Here is a 21,788-nt window from a genome sequence, read left to right on the forward strand (position 1 = left end):
CTGAGGAAGCCTGCTGTGTGTGCCTCTCTGTCAAAGGGAGCCCAGCAAGCCTTCAGGCATGATGGGGTAATTCTAATGTGGTCACTCAAATTCCCTTTGGGATTACTCTCTCTGTTGGAACCTCTCCCTCCAAAGCTGAAACAACAGAAACTCCACCTCCAAAAACAAGAAAGTGAGCTGTCATCATGTCTTTCCGAGAACAGAAGGGTCTTCTGAGGAGCACAAAGAAACTTGCACAGCTAATCTCTCCTGGGGTTAACACAACACAGTGCCTGAGGGTAAAGTCTCTTTGGGGGTAGGTATTGTGTGGACAATGGGTGGAAGATAAGGAGATGAACAGAATATCTGGATTATAGGGGTAGATTGGGAACTGCCTATTGTATTAAAATACAAATGCTATTCTGTACCCATGAACATGTTCATAAACACTCACTCTGAGCTCCTTGCTCCTTCATGCTTTCGTACAAGCAGTGACATTCTTGATTTCAGCGTGGATAATGACATTAAATAGAGGCATGTTTCTGTCAAGGTCACATATTCTATTTTGTCCACAGGTCTCTGCCCAGATGGCATGATTGCCTGTTGTGTACCTTTATTCAGGAAGAACTACCTCTGTGACTCAGAAGAGGGAAGATTTTGAGAAGGCTGATCCATTACCACAAAGTGTGTTCATAATTACTACCCAGGAAGGGTACAGCCAGGAGGGAACAGGAGTCCTTGAGCACCTGTTTTTGTCACAGTGACAGTGCCAGGGCTGTCACCCCCTGGAAGACACAGTGACCAAACCACCAAGGTCAAAACATCAACACATCCCTGTACTACAAGCTTATGACCTCCAGTATAGCACAGGCTATGCTGGCAATTCAGAAAGATGCTTGGGTGGGCAGATAGTACACATCACTTCAGCACAGTATGAAGAAGTCAGAGGCGCAAACTAATGCTCTCTTAGGAAAGAATTTGCCATGATTTGACCATCTGGAAGGACATCAAAGAAACCAGGCCTTACTAGCAGCCCCTTGAAGACAAATTCCCATATGACTAGCGTTGTGTCAGAAACAGAGGTCCTGACACAGCCAGGGTTCCTGAGGAAAGGTAAGGATGGCTCTGAAACCCAGCTGAGGAAGAAATTAACACTATGGTTTTTGGACAGCTACCTTGTTGTGAGAGGCTCCCCCCACTCCACCAGTGAGGACACATGCAGTTTTTAAAAATACCTTTTTCCTGAAAGACAGGTAGAGTTTCTGTTAGAACTTTGGACAGAAGGAGATGATCCACAACATGTTAAAGGTAATGAGACATGACCTTGTGAAGTTCCTTCAGAAATGTTACAAACAACAGAAACACGTGAAGTAGATTTTGTGACTTGTATTCCATCAGGGCAGACTGCCACACGTTTCATGCTCTTTTTTATGGTGTAATCCATGACCTCAGGAAAGCAAATCTTGAAATAAACAGATCCAAACCATTGCCTTCACACTTATGTGCATATACTTTATACCTATACATGTATGTATGTTTATACATAAACCACTATTGCCCCCTCATATACCAATGCTGAGGAAAATGTTAGCCTTACAGATTTATTCTTACACGGATAAATGTACAGATATTTGTACAATAAGTCAATGTCCTTAAAATCCTTTCACTCTGGCAGCTGTATTTAAGCTATATAACCTGTTGCATTTATTCCTTCGTGACTGATGTTCTTCCAATTTTAGCACTGCTTATACCCATCATTGCCTTTTACCTCCCTGACCTCCTCGAAGAAAAAACAGAAAGAAGAAACCCCAGCACAAAAAGAATTGACCCCTTTCTAGTGGTGTTATCTCAGAAGTATGACATACAAATTTCTCAATGGAGCAGCCTAATGCAGCTGAGGTTCTCAGTGACAACCCAAGTTCTCCTTCAGAGCAAGACTGGGGGATGAAGAATGCAGCTACAGAAAACCCTAGGATATTAAGTGGTTTGAAACAGAAATTTCATGCCACACCTGCTTTAGATTGGGAATCATACAAAAGATTGGAAGCTCTGTCTCTTTGGAAATGTTACCTATTCACATGAATCTGCCCTATGTGTGAAATTTAACTACAGGAAACAGGATTTGCCATGCCAGATCAAATCATAAATGTACTGAAATTACCACTGCATCGCCCACTGTCGTTCATGCCCACTGTGGAGAATGAAACTGCAACATACTGCAACTGTGATAGGTTTTAACAAAGAATTGATGTCTCTTCACAAATGCTCTTTCAGTAGCATTTCACTAACCAGTAGCTTTAAACATATTTTACAGTAAACAAGAACTAATTATCTGACCCTACCATTACTCACGCACTGTGTCCTTAGAACAAAGCAAAATGTTCTCTCCAGAGATGATTATTCAGAAAAACAAACCCACTGAAATAGTAAAGCAAAACACACGAGCTGGCATAGGGTTTTCCTTTGACCTACTGTCCCACCAAGGCATCAGGTATATGGCTTTTCTGAGAAAGCAGCCTTTCAATCCATGCAAGGGATGAGTTAAACGCTGACAGTTGAAGGTGTCAGACTAATTTATTACAAGACCAGGAGCTGGGAGTCCTGCTGTGCTAGCATAAGTGGAACCTGAGTAATTGCCTTCACCATCTGAATTCCCTCAGCTTTGTCAAGTGGTTACAGTATTCTCCTCTTACCGTCCTGCCCCAGGTGACTCTACCCAGTTACTATCTTGTAAAAAATTGTGCTCTTTCACCCCAAAATAGCTGCATTTCAGAAATTGCTGAGCTGTCAAGAATGTATTTAGATTTTAATACAAAACACTGATTCAGGTTTGTATGATTCTGAAAATTTAAAGAGGTCTTTTGTCAGTTATAATGTAAATAAATACAGGGGAAGAGGATTGGGCTCACTTTAGGAGATGAAGGAAAGCAGAATTTAGCAGAAACTTAACTTGCTTGTTAAGATTTTAGGACACAGATTATTTACTGGCCAGGTTGCTTGCTTCATATATGCAAAAATGTTCCCAATAAATATATTCTGTAAACCAATGACCCTCACATCATGTCATATAGAAGGTTTTATTGCTCGGCATGGAACACTTTTATCAAAGCAGTTCAGTACTGTATTTGAGAAAATGTGACAGGCAAAAAGTCTTTCTGTGCTTCCTTTCTGTGTGCTGTACCTGGTCTCCATTTAATATGCAGGTTGGAATCTGTTATTGCATGATGAGAAGATGAAGTGTTAGGAAAGTGCCTTGCTGTGCCAGGCTTGGAACTTGTAAGTTAATAACTCCGGAAAGAAGAGATGATCAGTTCAAACTGGCACATTTTTTATCCAACTAATCCTTCTTTTTAAAATTTCTGTGTAGGTTTTAGAGGCCAGCATGAGAGTCTGTAGGTAAATTAGTCTGAAGTAATCTGAAGTTGGACAGATGACCAAAACTGGATCTTTCTCTCCAGCCAAAAGCTCAACAAACTTGCTCTGTACTCCTCTGAAAAGAGAAGCCACAGCCAAGGTGGGATCAGCCTTCTACCTGTTCTTTATCCATATTCTTGCCTCCAGCTGGCCATCATATCAACCTGCTAGATGGTGGACAGGAGGATGCATGCTGCAGAGAATATGCTCCGAGCACATCCAGTGCCACGGCTGCTGGTTCACCATCTTGTACAAGCAAACAAATGTGAACTGAGAATCCTGGTATAAGACAATCAGATCTGAAACATGAATACATGCAGAGCCCTGGCTGTTTGCTGGAGGAACTGCCTTCACAGACATTTTAGGGAGCAGCCCTTAGTGGGCAGCACAAACCAGCATGACGGTAATGTTGCAAGGTGCAACTAGGCAAACACTTCCATCTGTGATGAAGAGTTTGACACACACTCCCACAGGCTCTGTCTCTGTGCAACCTCTTCATTTTCTACTGCGAAAAGTGCCCAGCTTTTGACCCAGCTTAGCCCTCAGAGCACGGGTTTCCAAACTGCTGTTGTCCATAGAACCAGTAAATTAAGGTGTGGAATCACTCTTGGTCTCTACATCCGTACTGTGCTGCTGGTGGTTCCCACACAACAGGAATTGTAGTTATTGCAGGCAGCCCGTATCCCACCAATTCCCTTCTCCCCTCTTGCACCATACAAATCTTCCTGTACAATACCTCTACCAGAAGGCTGTGTGCAGTGCTGATGATTTTAACCTAGGAAAGGTGATTGCCTCTTAATTTCTTTCCATGTATGTTGTAACTTACAAACAAGAATGCAAGTTTTGGGACGAAATTTTTAAAGAAAAGGAAAGCTGCCATATGTATGCTATCGGGGTGAGAAGCCAAGATTCCTTTAACAAGTCCCAGGAGAGCAAAAAAGACCACCACAATTTCATTCTCTAGACTTGAATATATAGTTGACTGAACCCATAAAACCAATGCATTAGGGTGAAGTTTCAGATTTACTTTTTCCACTGCAACTCCTCAGCAGAAGAAAGTCATAGGGTCATAAGGCACCTGTTTCAGATCACCGCAGTCCTAGGAAACAAGGGGTGGAAAAAACCTCTTCCATCCCCAAATATTTCTGATGAGCTTAAGAATGGCCTCTGCAGTCCTTTGTAGTGAGAGTACACAGGGCTACAACTGCTGTTGTTTCATTCACTTCATTCAGCAGGAAAAAACGTATCACAGAGAGCTTCATCATGAAGGAAAATGAAAGTTGTAACTTATGCCATGTAACAATAAGACAAGGGGGAATGGCTTTACACTGAAAGAGACTAGGTTTTGACTAATATTGAGAAGAAATTCTTTACTGTGAGAGTGGTGAGGCACTGCCACAGGTTGCCCAAGTAAGCTGTGAATGCCCCATCCCTGGCAGTTGTTCAAGGAAAAGTTGGATGGAGCTTTGAGCAACCTGGTGTAGTGTAAAGTGTCCCTGCTCATGGCAAAGGGGTTGGAACCAGGTGATCCTTAAGGTCCCTTCCGACCCAAACCATTCTATGATTCTATGGTTACACAGAAGAAAATAAATACATATGAAAAAATCCTAGGGCTGGAGTAGAAGAGAAAGTGGGAAGTATTTCTGCCTGCAAGGGGTAGCATTAGCAAGCAGTGCCACTAAGTCTCACACTATGAAACAGGACACAAAAGCATGAATTTTCTTCCTCCTCTCTTGGACTACTGACCCTTCAACCAGATCACCAGTCCTTTATGTGAAACTCAGAACGTGTCATAGGCTTTCCTTTCTCCTTTATTTAAGAATGGAGGTCCACGCTCTCAAAATGATCTGGATTTTGAGGAGTGTAGGTGTATGTGCACATAAAAGGGTAGGGACCCTCAGTTTTGTAAGACACTCCACAGCTGATGTCTCAGAGATGGGATTTTTTAAAAACTTTCAGATCTCTGAATATCTGTCTGTCACTAGAACTTCTAAAAAAGCAAAGCATGACACGTCTGTTCTCTCGTGAAAGCCCTGGGGAAGAGAGCCTACTGAATCACTCTGCTGTTCCCAGGTCTTTCCCAGTGTCTGGCCAACAGTGACAGTGCTGGCATGGTCTCTAAACATCTGCTATTGTCTGAGAAGTGGAAGGAAACAGTTTATTTTATCTCCTGTGGCTGTTACAAGATTGACAGTGACAAGTGTGAAATGGACATGTCCCACTGAAATTCAGAAAAGAAAAGCCCTAAGGAACTTTAGGGTAAGTACAGGGACTCAATTCCCTCATTACTCTGTGGAGAGACATTCACATCTGTTAGCAATAAACATTGGCTCCCTCCTGCTTTTCCTAACCAGAATAGGCAGTAATATCCAATTTTGCCCTCTCTCTTACATTACTTATTTTAGTGACTTGATAAGTACTAATCCCGCTACACATCAATGCTAATGAGAACAGAATGGAGAGAAATTACTGTTTTAAATTGCTCCAGGAATTATTCCTTCCTACCCTGCTGTTAAGCATCAAAGGGAAAAGGAGGCCAAAACTAGCTCTTCTCACCTTGCTGGCAGAAAGTTTTTTGAATAAGCTATCAAATTTCTGTAATTTAACACACACTTAAAACTAATCAGCCTAATAGCTGTGAAGAAAATCCACAAAAATCCAGAGATATGGCTTTGACCATTCCTCCTGGTGCTGTTATAGGAGCTATTAGATGTGAGTTAAAGGCATTAATGTACAGTTTGCTATAAAGTACACACCATATTTTATAGCATCACTGGAACTGTAAGGGTATTTTGGACCACTGGTCTCTCTCACCTGCCATCCTATTCCTAGCAGCCAGCAATACTTAATGTGTTAGGGAAAGGTTAATACCCCACCTCCCACAACCCTGCTACCTCACACTGTGTGAAGTGACCTTCCCGACTGCTCAAAACCAGGCTGGGTATATGGTAGATTTGTCTCTACTAAAGACCTGGAAGGCTCTTGATGGTTCTCAAGGGTGAAAATGTACAGGATGATGGCTGTAATGAATGATTCCTTGGGAAGAATCACTACAGAGGAAGAAAAGAGATGCTTTCCTCACTGGTGCCCCTGCAACTCCCAGTGTGCTCCTGAGATAAGCAGAAACACAACCTCTCTTTCTCAGGCAGGGGAACCATTTCTGTTTCTCTGTCTCAGCTGAGGGAAGACACACACAAAGATGTCTTCTCCTTCCTTATCTTCTTCCTATAGGTATTGGGGCACAGGACAAAGAGCCCAAGGTACTGTGACATGCACGGAGGCAAAGGAAACTGTTTGAAGCCATATGTTGTCGGGGAAGGGAATTCCAGGTAGGAAACACTTGTGAAGTTTCACCCTCCTTTGCCCTACCCGAATGTACATTTTGGCCTTTCTGAAGGAAGGTGTTGAGATCTCAGTACACAAAGGAGAATATGTCTCTGAGAGTTTTAATAATATATAAAAATAACAGTTGCCCCTGTAGTGTAGAAATCCCACTCAGTCACTCCTGATGTCTCAACACAGGTTTAGATAGAAGCACATTTTTTTTGCTGAGCTAGTAAATGAGAACTGTATTTGACGTCTTGCCAGCAATAATTTTAACAACTTGTATATACTTACAGGAGGAAGTGTTTGTTCCTTCTGTTGAAGACAGTATCCTAGGTATGGGTTCTGCAACACACAGAAGTAACAATAAAGTTGTAAGAGTACAGTCATAGCTACAGTATTCTACTGGAGGAGCCCAAACATCTTCTCCCAGTAGCACTTTCTTTTTTCTTTATTTTTTTTTTCCCCTCAGCAGCCAGAAACCCAACAAAGCAGAGAAAAAAAAAATGAGATAGCTTGAGAAAGCAAAGAACTTCAAAGTTGGTTCAGCATGTCCTAGGCACACTGTGAATAATCAATTACAGCAAAAATGCTCCATAGTCCTGGGAGGGAAGGCCAGGAGAAAACTGGCAAAGAGAGAGTAAAATTTTCAGCTGTTTGTGACAGCATCAGAGGAAAGTGGAAAGCAGTAGGTCTTGAAGCTCCACATGCTGACCCAGGAAGCACTAATTTGTTATCTTGTTCTCACATAACTTCAAATGAACAGTCAGGCATTCAGATCTATCACAACTACGGTTAAGGACCTCTGTGGCTTGAAAGAGAGGAGGATCCACGAGTGTCACCACCTCTGCAGAGAGCTGTAGATGGAAGGGAGAGCAGCACACATTCCAGACCAAAATGGGAGACAGCACCAGCCCCAAAGTGGTTACAAAGAAAGGAAAAAGGAACATTCTCAAGATGGTAAATAATCTTGTAGGACAGTCAAAGGAAACAGACCTCAACACGAATCACACAAAGGAAGTACTCAGAAAAATTTACAGAAGAAGCTAGGTCTGAACCTCATGAGCTGTAGGAACCTGAATCATGCAGCAAATCAGAGCCATGCACTTGGGTGGCTTCATGGGCTTTCGCTGTCTAGCAAGTTATATGGTGTCATGCATGAATAAAGAAGTTAAGATTAGGCTTGAGAAGTACTATGAACCAGAAGGAAGGGTTTGAAGAGAGAGCACCTTGCCTAAGGTGACAGTGTGACATGCCAGTGTGGTGAGGGAAGAAGGAAGTACAGGTGGCTAACAGCCAGCTTGTGGATCCTAGGGAGCAGGTCAGGCATACTGCACGCTCTGCAGTGAAATCTTGAATTTGTCATGCCATGCAGAGAAGAGGAATCTGTTGCCTGATCAAGTCTGGTTTTAGGTAGAGTAAAACCCCTCTTAGAAACTAAGACTGAAGCAATACTTCAAGAGACCTAGCTCCTGGCAATTTAAACACCAGCATTTCACAACAGTCTACCTTCAATTAAAGAAGAAACAAACCAATAACTTACTTTCACTTGCAAAGACTGGAAAGAAAAGGATCAGCAGTGTCCAAAACCCCAGACATTATTAGTCAGCAGGAAACTCATGTAGTGGTAAAGAAAGCTGACATGATCTGGACCCAGGGCTGGGAGAGAACAGTAGGAAAAAAAGCACCTGGCTGGGTTTGGGAGTAAGCAGGTCTCTGCTCCAGCCACATATTGAAGACCTACTCAGAGGCCCACGAGAAGACCTCAATAAGCCGCCAAGGAACATACTGCTTTTTCCTCTCCTTCAGGACAACTTGGCATGAAATCTGCCAGTGCAGCTACTCATCAGGAATGCAGCCAGCCTTTTGATCATCCCAGCTTCCTCCTCTCCAGCGGCACAACAGCAGTAAAGAGGAGAACAGAACTTAACAGCAGGCACTGGAAGGGGCGTAAGCAGGGAAAGAGACCACTCAAGAACAAGAAGTTTAGTTCATGGGAAAGAAGGCAGCAAAGTGCAGAGACTGTATTCTTGCTGCACAAGGGAGAAGGCAAGGCAAGCCCAGCGGAGTCAGTGACCAGCGTGTCACCTTTTTTGAACAAAAATGGTTCCAATGGTTACAAGAGACTTTTTATTAGCTATGCGATCTCATACATATCCAGTGAAGCACCAGTGACAGGCCCCACTGAGAACATGAAAGAATATGGGCACATCCAATGTCTCTTCTGTCAGGTAGCAGTGCCAAAACTTCAGAAGTAGGTTACCACACACACAGATGCATCAAAGGAAAGGCTGCAGGCATGCTAAATGCAAAATCTGGCAATCACACTGTTTTCCTTGATCTAGCCTACAAACACTGTCATTTCACACTCAAACCTGTCTCTGCCAGACATAGCTTTCCCAAAAAAGCTAGCAGGACCCCAGCCTCTTTGCCAAGGAGGGTATAAGCGCATCTTGTAAATCCTTGGGTTGCTCGACTTACACTCGTCTATCTGCAGCTCCCTCAGCCAAACTCAGTGGTAGAGACAACTGCTTGTACTGTGGCCATGTGTAAAGTAACTCTACCAGTTAAAATAATGAAAGTGGTTTCTCACTGGGGTCAGTTCCGAGAGTAACTCTGGAGCTATGCAATCCATAACTGCAGGCAGGATGCTGAAAGCAAATTCCACCAGCCTGAAAGGAAACTGCCTGGAGAAGGCTCCCAGTATGTCAAGGCAGCTTCAAAAGTTGTTAAACTACCTTCAGTGAGTTACCTGCCTACATTCACAGACTCTGCAGAGCTGTCAGGAATTGTATGAAGAGCCCTGAGGAACAGAGCAGTCTAGGCATCCTTTCTTGAGGACATATCCATACCTCTATACAGTCTGCAAATTCACATGTGGCTGCTAGGATTTGCAGGAGCAGCAAGTGCTTTTTTGAAATACAATTCCTAACAACACAAATACTTTTTCACTGGGCATTCTGCAGCCTGACAGCTGTAGGCCAAGTTATCTTCCTCAAAACAACCCCAGGATATTAAAAAGTGTGATTTACCCTTCTTCATTCATTTCTCCATCCCTGAAGCAGCTTGAGTATGCAAGGTGATATACAGACAATGAGCTGCTGGATGTAGATGAATTGTTCTCTACTAAGAAGGAGCTGTTTCGGAGCTGCAGAAGCAGTTTCAAGAAGAAATGAAGAGAAAGAGACAGAAAGACTTCGTTAATTCAACTTACGTGAAGAAGTTTTTGTCCCTTCTGTTGATACTGGTATCTTGCTGGTGCTCTCTGGAAAAGACAAGAGGCAATAAGAAGTTATAATGTGGTGTCAGATGATCCTCTAACAGCATTCAGCTCCAAGAATGGACAAGGTAAAGAAGAAAAAGTTGTTCGAAGAGGCAAGTTTAAATCCTGCTTCAGTGGGCAGAGGCTTCAATCAGACAGCAACTTGCAAGTTTCCTTCTGAGAAAAAAAAACCAACAAAAAAATGATAGTGCCTACTAGTAGAACTGAAGAAAAAATGCCTGTCTCTTCTGAAAGAAGCCAGTTGTTCAATCTCTCCTTTTCCTCTGGGAATAACTGATCAGTGGCAACAGGAGAAATCATGCAGATGGCTCTGTTTCTGGAAGTCGTCAGTGTGAGTATTCACTCCTTATGCTTCTAGGCAGTTAAATTTTGCAAAGATGTGTTCCTGTTCATATCACTTGAACTGCTGGTGAGTACATCCAATAAAGTCACTTGACACTTCAGAGAAATCTTCTATGTCACACATGCGAACCTTGTCCCTCATGGACTGCTGGGGCCTCTGTGATGGAAATGAAACTGTTGCTTTGCTGAAGAGATTAGAAAAGTTGCTTTTCCATACTGGTCCTCTATATATCTCCATATACTATTGCCAGTTACATACTGGCGTGGACTTCTTGCACACACTTGTTGAACTGGCTGATGGCTAAGTGGGATGACACAGCCATGCTAATTTCCTAATACAAAATGCAGATGGGAGAAAGCAGAATGTAGAAAGCCTTTGTTTAGGCTTCACAAACTTGTACAGAGACCTTGCTCCAATGACAGCATCGATTTGTGAGTGCTCTGCTGTCCCCGCAAGCCACAACTGTGTGCAATTTCTTAGGTGTGAACAAATCACTCTTCAGTTGTATTCACCAATAATCTTGAACTTCTCCAAGTTCTCAAAAAACATTTGAGACTTTTAGTGGTGCAGCTCAGTGCAGCTGCACAAGTTTCAACTGTGCAGCTGGAGAAACGTCCTGAATGCCAAGAAAAAAGCCTTGCCCTGAATCCTCAAGGCACACCAAGAATCCTCTGGTAGGTCAAACAAATAGAATAGAAAGAGCCTCGTAAGAGGCTTAGGAAAAGGAAACTCAGGAATGTTTTTACTCTGTTCTGTGAATCTGGATTCCAGTTCTGTTCGCTGTCTCCAGTGTTCACAGAAACTTGACCGGAGACAAATCTCAGTCCAACTGTTTTCCCTTCAACATTCCTCTCATTAAATGTTAATGCTGATCCTGTATTTCAGTTTCTTACATGCTAGCTCTTCTTTTTTTTTGTACTTTTTTTCCAAATTTGGTCCAGCTTTCTTTGGCAAATCTATTGTTTACCTGGTTAGTATGTCCTAGTTTCATCTCACTAATGTGAGAGAATGTGTTGTGCAGCACTTCCTTGACAGCCAGTGATGTGTGGCATGTAAGCGAGTACTGTAAGTAAAATTTTTGAGGTCAAAACCTTTGCATTAGGTCTTGGAACGCAGTGGCCTGTAGCCAGGCAGCTTTCAGGACCATTTTCTGGGTATAGAGGCAGTTTGCTGTTGTGCAGCTGGGTTGTCTGAGCAATTAACCTCTCTTAGTCACAACAGGAGACAGGAACAGGTCTGACAGCTGTGTAGCCCAGCATCTGGCACAACTGGAGCAAATTTTTCCTTCACCATTAAGGAAACCATGTTCCACTTATTGCCTGTGCTGAACTTGATGAAGCATTTCTTACTGGCACCTCCCCAGCCCAGCTGCGTCAGTATGAATGCTGACGGGAAGCTTCCCTGCAAGTGGAAAATACAGAGAGAGCCTCCTACACCTGAAACGTGCTGAGAAATACATTTGGAAAACATGTGGCAAAGTCACACATTACCAAGCCCTGCCAGTAACATTCATGTTAGTAACATTAACAGTGATGCTAAGGTTTGGCAGACGCAACATTTGTGTGTATTGCTTACCGGAGACAGTACATCACAGCAGTAAGAAAGGCATTTTACACTACCTGAGAAGGCTAGCACACAGCCTTCTGAACAAGCTAGCACAAGCTATCTGAACACAAGAAGCAGAGAAAAAAAGAGGCTTCTCATAGGAGGCTGTCAGTGCTTGCCTGAGATGAAAGAGCTGGAAGCATTTTTCAGTCCTGATACTTTTGCTGCCGAACTTTGCCAGGGTGTGGAGACGGCAGTCTGCAGCCCTGTCTTCCTCATCATATTTAACTCCCCATGAGGAGCAGCTACCTCAGAGGCTACATCCAGTTCTGTCCCCTGGCACTTCTAGGAACACTTAGTCTTGGTGGAGTGCTGTTTCCTGAAACTGGATATGTTTGTTCTAGGGGTTTCTTTTGTAAAAGTATTGAAGGATGGATGAGAGATCTTTGTTTGGGGATGCTTTAAAGGACAGGTCCCTGCAGCCTCTCAGTCCTATTTCCTTAGTACTCTGGGCAGCAGTATCTCCTGCTTTGTCTCTGACATAATGAGGAAGCAAGAGCTCCTTCAACCCCCACAGGACTCACAGCAAAGCCACCACCTTGCTGGCCTTGATATCTTGATCCATCCTTCGAGACAGGGAGTTTTGGGCTGCTGAGAGGAGAACATTCAGTTCCCGGGCAGGAGATCCTTCTTCTCAGGGAAGACCTTTTCTCTAGGGATAATCAAATATTTAACAGCCCTATAGCTGCTGTTCTGAACAAGCCTGTTCAAGCTTGCAAGTCCTGTGCAAGCCCTCACAGCCCTTTTTTTACTCCCAGTTAGTTTATCAAAGGCCTAGTGCAAAAAGCCTGCTCGAGCAAACTGAAGGGATCTGGTTGATCTTGTAGGTTTTAATTCAGGCCTCGAAGGTGGTGGCTCTGGGAACCCTGAGAGGGAAAACAACCTGGGCTCTGTGGGGGATTCAAACACCATGAACACCACAGTTAGTTAGAGCTGCTTTCTGTCACCCTGACTTGTACTTTGTGGCAGTGATACAAGTTTCAAGCCTTTTGCATTGGTTGTGCTATTCAGTTGACACCACCTGAATTGTACAAAGATTGACACAAGCTAGTGCACACCTTGAGGAAAGGGGAGAATTTGACACTCTGTATTTGGTCTACAGATGGCAGAGTGGGGGGCAGGTGTGTAGAAGGTCAGTAAGACCATAGTCTGAGGCCTCGTAGGCATCCAGGCACATGTGGTCAAAGACACAGAGAGATCCAATGGCCAAACTAACTTTTTGTTTCTTAAAACTATCATATTTTTTGCCTTTTTTCTCCAAGAAACTGTTGACCTGAATCCTATTAAAAGAACACCACTCTCAATCCTAACAGGTCAAATTGCAAGGAAAGGCTAAAGGGTACTCTTAAGAGAATTGCTTTACCAAACTGAGTGACGGCCACACTTCTTTCTGTGTGAAGGACCAAATCAGTGACATTGGCCCACGCATGCTGATTTGCACCAGTTGAGAATCTGACCCATTATAGCCAGTTCAAAACAACCTATGGTCCCAACTCACCTGTAACTGTGCTAGAGAGAAGAGATACCCTGATCCCCTGCTTTAATCAAGTCTTGGAAAGAAGATGGGTCTTTTCTTTCGTTTGAAGTATTTCACAGTTGGTCACATGCTCTGTGGGTGTTAGATACTGAATGTTGTTTTTAATTCACTTATTTCTCAGCCATCTTCTTGAGGCTAAGCTACTGGCTATCTTCAGAAGAGGAAGACCAAATTAAAATTTAATGAATGCTGAATATCAGGTCCTTATTGATTACTGTACAACTCAGAGCTGTTACTACTACTGCAAGTCCTATGGATGCAACCAGAAGCTTGCACAGGCCACTGATGGTGTATCTAATGAATTTCCCAAGGCTTACCGCTGCTGACATTGGGGTGCATGAACAGATCACCTGAGTACTTCTTGTACTCATCGATTCAGGCAAAGTTGTCCCAGCCACCCCCGCTGATGAGTCAAATTACATCAATTCACTTTGCACAGACAATACCCTGCACACAACCCAGAAGTTATCCACCACCGTAGGCTTATAACCTCAGAAGTATTTCTGCATGAATCCACCCTTTTGCACCCTGAGACATGTTGCACAGCAAAATAGCCTCAGAGAGGTAAAAAAGAATCAAGTCAACAGGTTTTAATGGAAAACACACCACATTCAGCTAGAGCATGCTCGACACTTTAGAAAAAAAATCACTGTGCTAGTTGCCTAAAATAAGGGGGTTTGTGAGGAATTTTTAAAACATGAAATTGAAAGCTTTCGTTGTGGTGTGAAATATTCTGTCAGTGTCGTTTATTAAGCATAGCCTTATGTTCATGAGAAAGTCCACGAAAAATTCACTACGAGAATTTTGCCTGGATAAGGTAACAAATTAGGATGCAAAAGAAAAAAAAAACCAGTTGCTATTACATTAGCAAACCTGTGCACTGTGTATACATCACCAGGAGAACTTCATGCCTCTATTCTGACCTCAATTACAATCTTTCTTAGGGATGTATATGTGAATATGAGTGAGCGAAAATTAGAAGGCAGCTCATATCCTGTGGGCAAGTTATACTCATTATAAATTTAAAAGGGAACAGAATACCTCCCATCGCTTGCTATTAAGACTGGTTAAAATTGTGTTTATCTAGCTATTTTTATATTTGTTGCGTTTTTAACCCACACATATGGCTCTATAGACAAGGCTTTATGTTTCTTTCAGTAACATTGTGAAAATTTAAAAGTCTGTGAAGGTTAATAGAGTTTTGTGTGGGGTGTGTATGCTTATGTGTAGCAAAAGCTTGCATAAGAGCAAATCTGGCAGTTTTAAATAACAGCAATGTTTATAATAACAGTAACAACAAGAAGGACAGGAGTTATTATTGCATTGACTATTACTGTTTTGGACTGGAAAGTTTACCATTTCTGGAAATGAGATTGGGGAAAATTAAGGTCTTTGCTCGCTGAAAACAACAAAGAAATTTTTACAACTGTTTTATTGAGAAAGACTCATTTTTCTATGTTTGGAGCAGAGAATTGAATTCAGCAACTTTCAGGCACGTGACCTTACTGGTAAATGCTAGGCTTTTCCTATACTTGGGGAAAAACCCCAACACATTTACCTCGTTCTTCATATGTTTTTTTCCTAATGCCCATTGCTAGCTGATGTTAGAGACAAGGTATCATGTTAGATAGTTCTTTGGTCTGCCCCTGGAGTTGTCTTTTGTGGCATACACCAGCAACAATTTCAACTAAAACAGTTAAAGTCTGACAAATTTTAGGGACTTTGAATCAGGGTTTTTAAACCGAAAAGCACTAATCTTTTAGTGGAAATAAAAATAACCCCGTTTCCAGAAATGCCATCACCTCATCTACCCTCGGTCTTAATGTACCCAGCACAAAGGGAAAGGAGGATCTCGTTTGCAGATAACAGGGTATGCATAATAAACATGACCAGGTGAGGTCACCAAATTAAAGCTCATAATTTAAGTTATGGTTTGCATATCAGAGCAGACCAGTATGACCACAAGAAAGGCAGGCCCTCTGATGCATTTTTCTTCACCTCATTGTCATCCCATCTGCTGGAGGTAGAAGAAAGCAACCTCTATGCCTACCTTGAGAGATTCAGCCCATCCAGATATCCACACTTTAGTTTTCTACAGGGGCTCCTGGGCTGCACTAGACCACAAGGACTTCTCCAAAAGCCCATTAACAGGTAGTAACAAGTAAGGGTTAAGGATGCTGGTTTCTGTTTTTTGTTTTTGGGTTTTTTTTTTTTTTTGGTTTTTTTTTTCCTTTTTTTTTTTTTTTTTTTTGTTTGGTTGGTTTTGTGTTTTTTTTTTTTTTTTTAAATTTAAAACTCTTTCTCATGAGTAGTGCAGGACCTCCCAGATATACAGGACCTGAGTAATGACTGCCCTTCAGGGCTCATTGCCGAGTTTGGATCTCAGATCTGTCATTAAGCTAGCAAGGGGAAGAGGTCAGGGAATGCGGGGGAAGGAGGGGTGAGGAGGTCACCCATGCAGGGGGTCTAGCGCTGTTTGCAAAGCAGATGTTGCCCTTTGAGGCCTTAGGGACCTATTGCTCTTAAGTCACCAGATGTTGCCCATGCTGTTCCTCAAATCCAGGTGGAAAATTCCATCATTAGCAGGAAAATTACGAACAATTTTACTGGCAATTTATAAGCAACAATAAGAAGAGGGGGTTCAGATGTATGTGTAGCAAATAAATATGCACGATTGATTTATTCAGCCAGTGAATGCTGCCATGCCTGAGTGTAGATTATCAAATATCACTGAGATGTTCCAGTTCAGATATCACTGAGTTTCCAGTTCAGATCTTTACAGACAAGAGCCAGCTGCCCCATTTAGACTGGATTCAAGTTTGCCCTGCGTTCAAGGGAGTTTGCATGCATGCCTGTGTTCTAAACAACTTACATTTCGTAACATAATTAGACATATTCTAACATATCTGTTATAAATGCACATAACAGGGCTTGCCCACAAACATTTTCAGTTAAAACCAAGTCCCTGTCTCCCCGCAGCAGGAGTGTTTCGTGGTCATTCAGCACAGACCAAAAGGAAGTTGAAAAATCCATGTCATGAAGCACAGGAATGAGGTCCCACATGCACTCCCCAGCCATGACACCATTCCTTGTCTGGGAGAGTAATAGAGGACGGTCAGGCATTTTTTTTGCATTTATCTGTATCACTGCTCAGGCACAGTGCCTACAGCTGAGTTTTGGAAACTCCAGTATCTTGGAAACAGTATGGGAGCTTTCTATGTAAGCAGCTAATGAGCAATCAAAATTTGTACTCATGGAAACCAAGAGCATCTACAAAGCTACACAGAAACACCTACCCATTTTTCCTCCTAATAACACTCCAGTAAATAACACTTGATCTTTTATATCAGTCTCCTGACATCTGCTCACGATTATAATACCATACAGCTAGTATGAAATCTTAGCACTTGAAACTCTTTAGTTGATGAAACAGAATAGCAAATACACAAAGTGAATGCAGTCAAGCAATTTCTGTGTGACTACAAAACTGCAGATAGCCAAAGGCAAATCCCACTGGAAAAGATCTACATTTGTTTTTCTGTTTATTTAAATGCCTGTCTCCCATTTCGGAGCACAATGTGAAATAGAAAAGCATGTCTGGTAAATTTACATTGCTACAACATTAAACCCATCTAAGATATGCATGGAACTTCAGCTTTTTTGCTAATGAGGGCATGTTTGATACTTCACAACTGGCTGGAGTTTGAATCATTGGAGATGAATTAGTCAAAGTCACACTTGGAAAACAAGATTTCAGCTGAATTGCTGCCTCCATGCCTCTCCAAAGGAGAAACAGTACTGCTAATACATTTGTGTAGGATGGAACACTCAAAAAATTTCATCAGAAACAACTGGAACTTCCTATAAGTGAAATGGCCCTGCAAAACCAGCAATCTATAATAGTTGTAAATTTTTTGGGTAAGTCTGAGTGCTATCTGCCTCATAACAAGCTCTGCTCCTCAAGAAATAATTTTAAATCACAATATCTATATCAAAGTACTTGAATTACATTCAGACCTTTAAATAATATGTCTTCAGTTACATTCATGACTTTGTATTATCATTTTAGAAATCAAAAGAAAAACCTATCAGCATATGTGAAAATAAAAACAGTGGCAGTCAGAGTCATACAATTGTTACTTAAGGAGGGGAGTGCTGGTTTAGCAGTTTAGACTATGGCATGTTTTAGGTTAAATAAAAGCTTCCCCACATGCCTATAATGCTCCAACTGTGTATTATGGGAATTAAAATAATATTTCCTTCTCTTCATCTTCTTCTTATCTTGACTATTTAGACTGTGTCTTAGACTTGGTGTTACATAGAAAATGCTGATCTGTCCTGAGACATCTGTAGGAGACATTCCATTTGTCTGCATAAGGAAAATTGAACACCTCGGCTACACAGAAGTCAGGCCTGACCACTTTTCTTAGTACACCTAATAGATTTCAGTGCTTCCACTTCCACTTCACTTGCAAAGCTTTCCCCTTCTCCAAACCCTTTTGTCCTGACGGCAGCTCTAATACATGGTCTTCCTGAATGTAAAAAGTCAAGCCTTACCATTGGTGTCTGTGATGATAACACTGGCTTTAGTACTGTCATTTCCCAGCTTGCTGCTCACTCTGCATACATATTCCCCAGCGTCAGCCAGTGTGGCTCTGTAAATGTGAAGCTCAGAGTATTTCCTGTAAAATCAGGAAAAAGAAAAAACACATAAACATCCTGTACTGGAGTAACAGCCACTGCACCAACTAATGTACTTTCCCGCCCCCCCCCCCCCCAAAAGAGAATCTTGTCTTCCATCCTTACTGACAGATCAACACTATCCAGGTTTGAAAGAACAGAGGAGAATAAAAAAAACATCTCAAAGGTTTCTGGAAAAGAGGTACATTCATGGACTTAGATAAAGATACTTGTTATGCTTTTCTGTATGAGAGAAGTCTTTGCTCTCAAAGGGAATCTGGAAAAGAACCGTCCAACAACCATCCTCTCACAGTCAAACTGTTGGCTATTCAGATGCCTCAGAGATGGGTGTAATACTAAAATAGATTACCCTTTCCTACAGGTTCATATTACCAGCAATGGAGTTCTGGGTAAGTATGGTAGTTCCTAACATCTGACTAAATAATCATGAGATTAGGACACATCACACTCTAACTCTAATAGTAAGTCATTCTCCAGTGCTAACAAAAAATCATGGGCAGGAACACAATTTGCATGAAGCTACATTTTGTTCCTGGCTCAGAGATGTAATTTAATCAGTCTCCAAGGTCTTAAGATTAGATTTTAAAATGCAGAACTCCTGCCTACCCATTAATTTCGTAAGAATATGTTCTGGTGTCATTCAAAGGGTCCCCAACTCGTAAGATGGCAATAATCCCATTATCTAAACTGCAGAGAATTACTAGCTTGGGGAAAATGCACACATTATTACCGTTCCCAGTTACTGTTTGAAAGAAGTGCTTTGGGGAATTTTCTGTCTGTAGTAAAGCCTGCTCATTTATCTACAGAATAGTCACTCAGAGTGCGTGAGCATTGGCTTTCCTAAATCAGCTTACCCTGACTTGAAGGACTGATACCCAGGAGGCATGGGTTGTTCACTCTAAAAGCTTGCAGTTACCATCATGTCTAGCTATGAGTGCTGAGCTAAACTACGTTTGGGGAGCCGCTTTGCTCCAGCATTGCCATGTCTCCCAGCTCTCCGTGCAGAAATCACAACTGGTTACCCCTTCTGGGAATCACTGAGCAGGGCTCAGTTCAGACCACAAACAAGTCTGTTGTAGCAGGGGGAGCTTCTGGAGCAATCAAAATGTTCAATGTCCCTTTTCAGTCCATCCTTGCAAGACACCCCTCGCTCCAGCACAGGAAACTGTCCCATCTGCTACCAAACATCTGCTTATTGGCAGCTCAAGGTTCTCTGCCTGTATGTGAAGGTTTTACTGCTGAGGAGTCAGCACTGTGGCCCTTCTGGAATGAGAGCAGTGTGATAGGTGGATGCCTCTCTGCTAGAAGCCCACATCACGAGAGTTTCCCCTCATGTCATGAAAGAGGACTGCTTTTTCAGGCCACTGGGCTTGCAAGAAGGAGGAGCAGCCAAGGCAGGATTAGTGATTTAGTCAGGTTTACTCAAATGGTGAAGAAATGTGTAGCTGAGTATTCAGGCTCCCTTCTCACAGTTAGGAGCCCAGTTCCCAGTGTGAATTAATCAACTGGGCTGCATTTCAGGTGGCATACAAGACCAGACTTTAGCTGGTGGCAACCATGAATATATGAGAAGGAAGAAGCAGAGCTGCAGCTATATCACTTTAATCTGGGCACCCATTGTATATCTGCTGCAGTCCTCTTCATATATTAAGTAATATTGAGGCAAATAATTTTTGTGGCATGCTTGGCTTTGTGAAGGGACTCTTTGCCCTGCACATTTATTTTAATCGGTTTTGTTTTATGTGATACTTATGGGAAAAGGCAAGGAATTGTGTCTTCCTTTTATGATTTTGTTATCATATTAAAATAGGTGAAGCAAACAGATTTCTTACAAATCCATTTCTAAGCCAAATTTACTCTTGTTTTTAGAAAAAACTCTGTAAGGAGTTTTGTCTCTGTGAGTGGGAAAAATAATGTGAATATTTATAGCTTTAAAAATATCATTGAGATGTATCAGGACAGAATTCAAAACAGTTGGAGCAGAAGATGACTCATCAATGGCTGTAAATGAAGCAGTTCCCTAGCAATACTCCAATAGTACTCACTTAAAGCCCCTGATAAGGGATTTTGTATTCAAACGCTTGTCCTTTTCTCAAACTATACCATGCTCCTCCAAAAAAATCCCTCTCCCTGTAAGATTTGCTTCTGCTGTATCTTTAGCTCATTGCCACTATGACACTGCTGAGCTTGTATTCCTACATGAAAGGGAAAGAAATACATCTGCAGAATGCAGTCCCAGCCCACCTTATCTGACTGCTTGAATTCATTTTGCTTCCAGTCTCCATCTGTCATCCAGAATTGCCTGTCTGCAGGCAAACATCCAGGCTAAGCTTGGATGAAGCTCAAGGTACAGGGCACACGAAGTTTTCTCGTGCACTGCTGCATCCAAAGCCATCAGCTAGATGAAGTGGCAAACACCTCGCCTCTGCTGCAAAAAAAAAAAACCACCTGACCCTGATAAAGGAGTCTCTTCCTATAATGAAGAACACCTGACCCTGTACAGCACACAACCAACGATGTACAGGTCTCACCTGCATTTGAAATCAGACAAGGAAAATGAAATGCTGTCCGTACAAGGGGACAGACACGGGAAAACTCAGCTAGCAGGTGAAAAGCATTTCTCTGATGCCTGATTTTTTTGTGTATCTCCATTGTCACAAATAGCTTAGAGTTTGGACACACAAATCAGTCAGTCACAGCATCCCGAATCATCTGCAATTGGCAGCAGAAACTCTCTGACTCCATGCTCTTACTCTGACAAATTTGAGGTAAAAAGTGAGTGCTTCAAACGCCCTTCATTAAAATTTAAAATTACTCGGTTTCCCTTGACTTTCTAGTGTAATGAGAAGGAACACAGCCATTTAGTGTGATTCACCTGCTGTACTGTCATAGAAACATAAAATCACAGAATGGTTAGGGTTAAAGATCACACAGTTCCAACCCTCCTGCCATGGGCAGAGACACCTTCCACTTGACTGAGTTACTGAGAGAGCTCCATTCAGCCTCATCTTGAACACTTCCAAATATGGGGCATCCACAACCTTTATGGGTAACCTGTGGCTGTGCCTCACCGCCCTCACTGTAAAAAACTTTTTCATAACATCTAATTTAAACCTACCTTCAGTGTAAAGACATACCCCCTTGTCCTGTCATTACACACTTTTGTAAAAAGTCCCTCTCTGGCCTTCTTGCAAACCCCCTTTACCTACTGGAAGGCTGCTGTAAGGTCTCCCTGGAGCCTTCTCATCTCCAGACTGAACAGCTCCAACTCTCTCAGCCTCCCCACATAGGACTGGTGCTCCAACCCTGTGATCAGCTTTGTGGCTTCCTCTGGACTCACTCCAATAGTTCTACATCTTCCTTGTGATGAGGACTCGGGAGCTGGATGCAGCACTTCAGGTGGGGTCATCACAACCCCTCATATGATATTTTCCTTGCCTACTCCAGGTGCCAAGCTAAGGTCCTAATTTTCAGTTTCTGAGATAGATATTTACTTCATCATACTGTCATATATATGCAGTTTGTTAAAAACCCTAGAGCTATTTAGCTCCAGCTCTGGCGACTTATCGGACCTCAGAAACATTTCTTTTTCCCCCAGCAAT

The 21,788-nt window shown here is 42.3% G+C and overlaps 1 protein-coding gene across 9 annotated transcripts in view; it reads right to left on the reverse strand.

The window, feature by feature from the left end:
- The window catches only part of NRG1 (neuregulin 1), a 449,095-nt gene that overhangs the window by 125,219 nt on the left and 302,088 nt on the right, over window positions 1-21,788 (reverse strand). For 5 of the 9 annotated variants that reach the window (XM_032675653.1, XM_032675652.1, XM_032675647.1 and 2 more), the window contains 3 exons: window positions 18,043-18,167; window positions 9,932-9,982; window positions 7,012-7,062 (listed from right to left, as the gene is read on the reverse strand). In XM_032675653.1, coding sequence (XP_032531544.1) covers window positions 7,012-7,062; window positions 9,932-9,982; window positions 18,043-18,167 — 227 coding nt within the window. The remainder of the gene's footprint in view (window positions 1-7,011; window positions 7,063-9,931; window positions 9,983-18,042; window positions 18,168-21,788) is intronic. The other 4 variants (XM_032675655.1, XM_032675651.1, XM_032675649.1 and 1 more) reach the window with 3 other exon arrangements.

The sequence above is a fragment of the Chiroxiphia lanceolata genome, chromosome Z (assembly GCF_009829145.1).
Source record: "Chiroxiphia lanceolata isolate bChiLan1 chromosome Z, bChiLan1.pri, whole genome shotgun sequence".
Classification (NCBI taxonomy): Eukaryota; Metazoa; Chordata; class Aves; order Passeriformes; family Pipridae; genus Chiroxiphia; species Chiroxiphia lanceolata.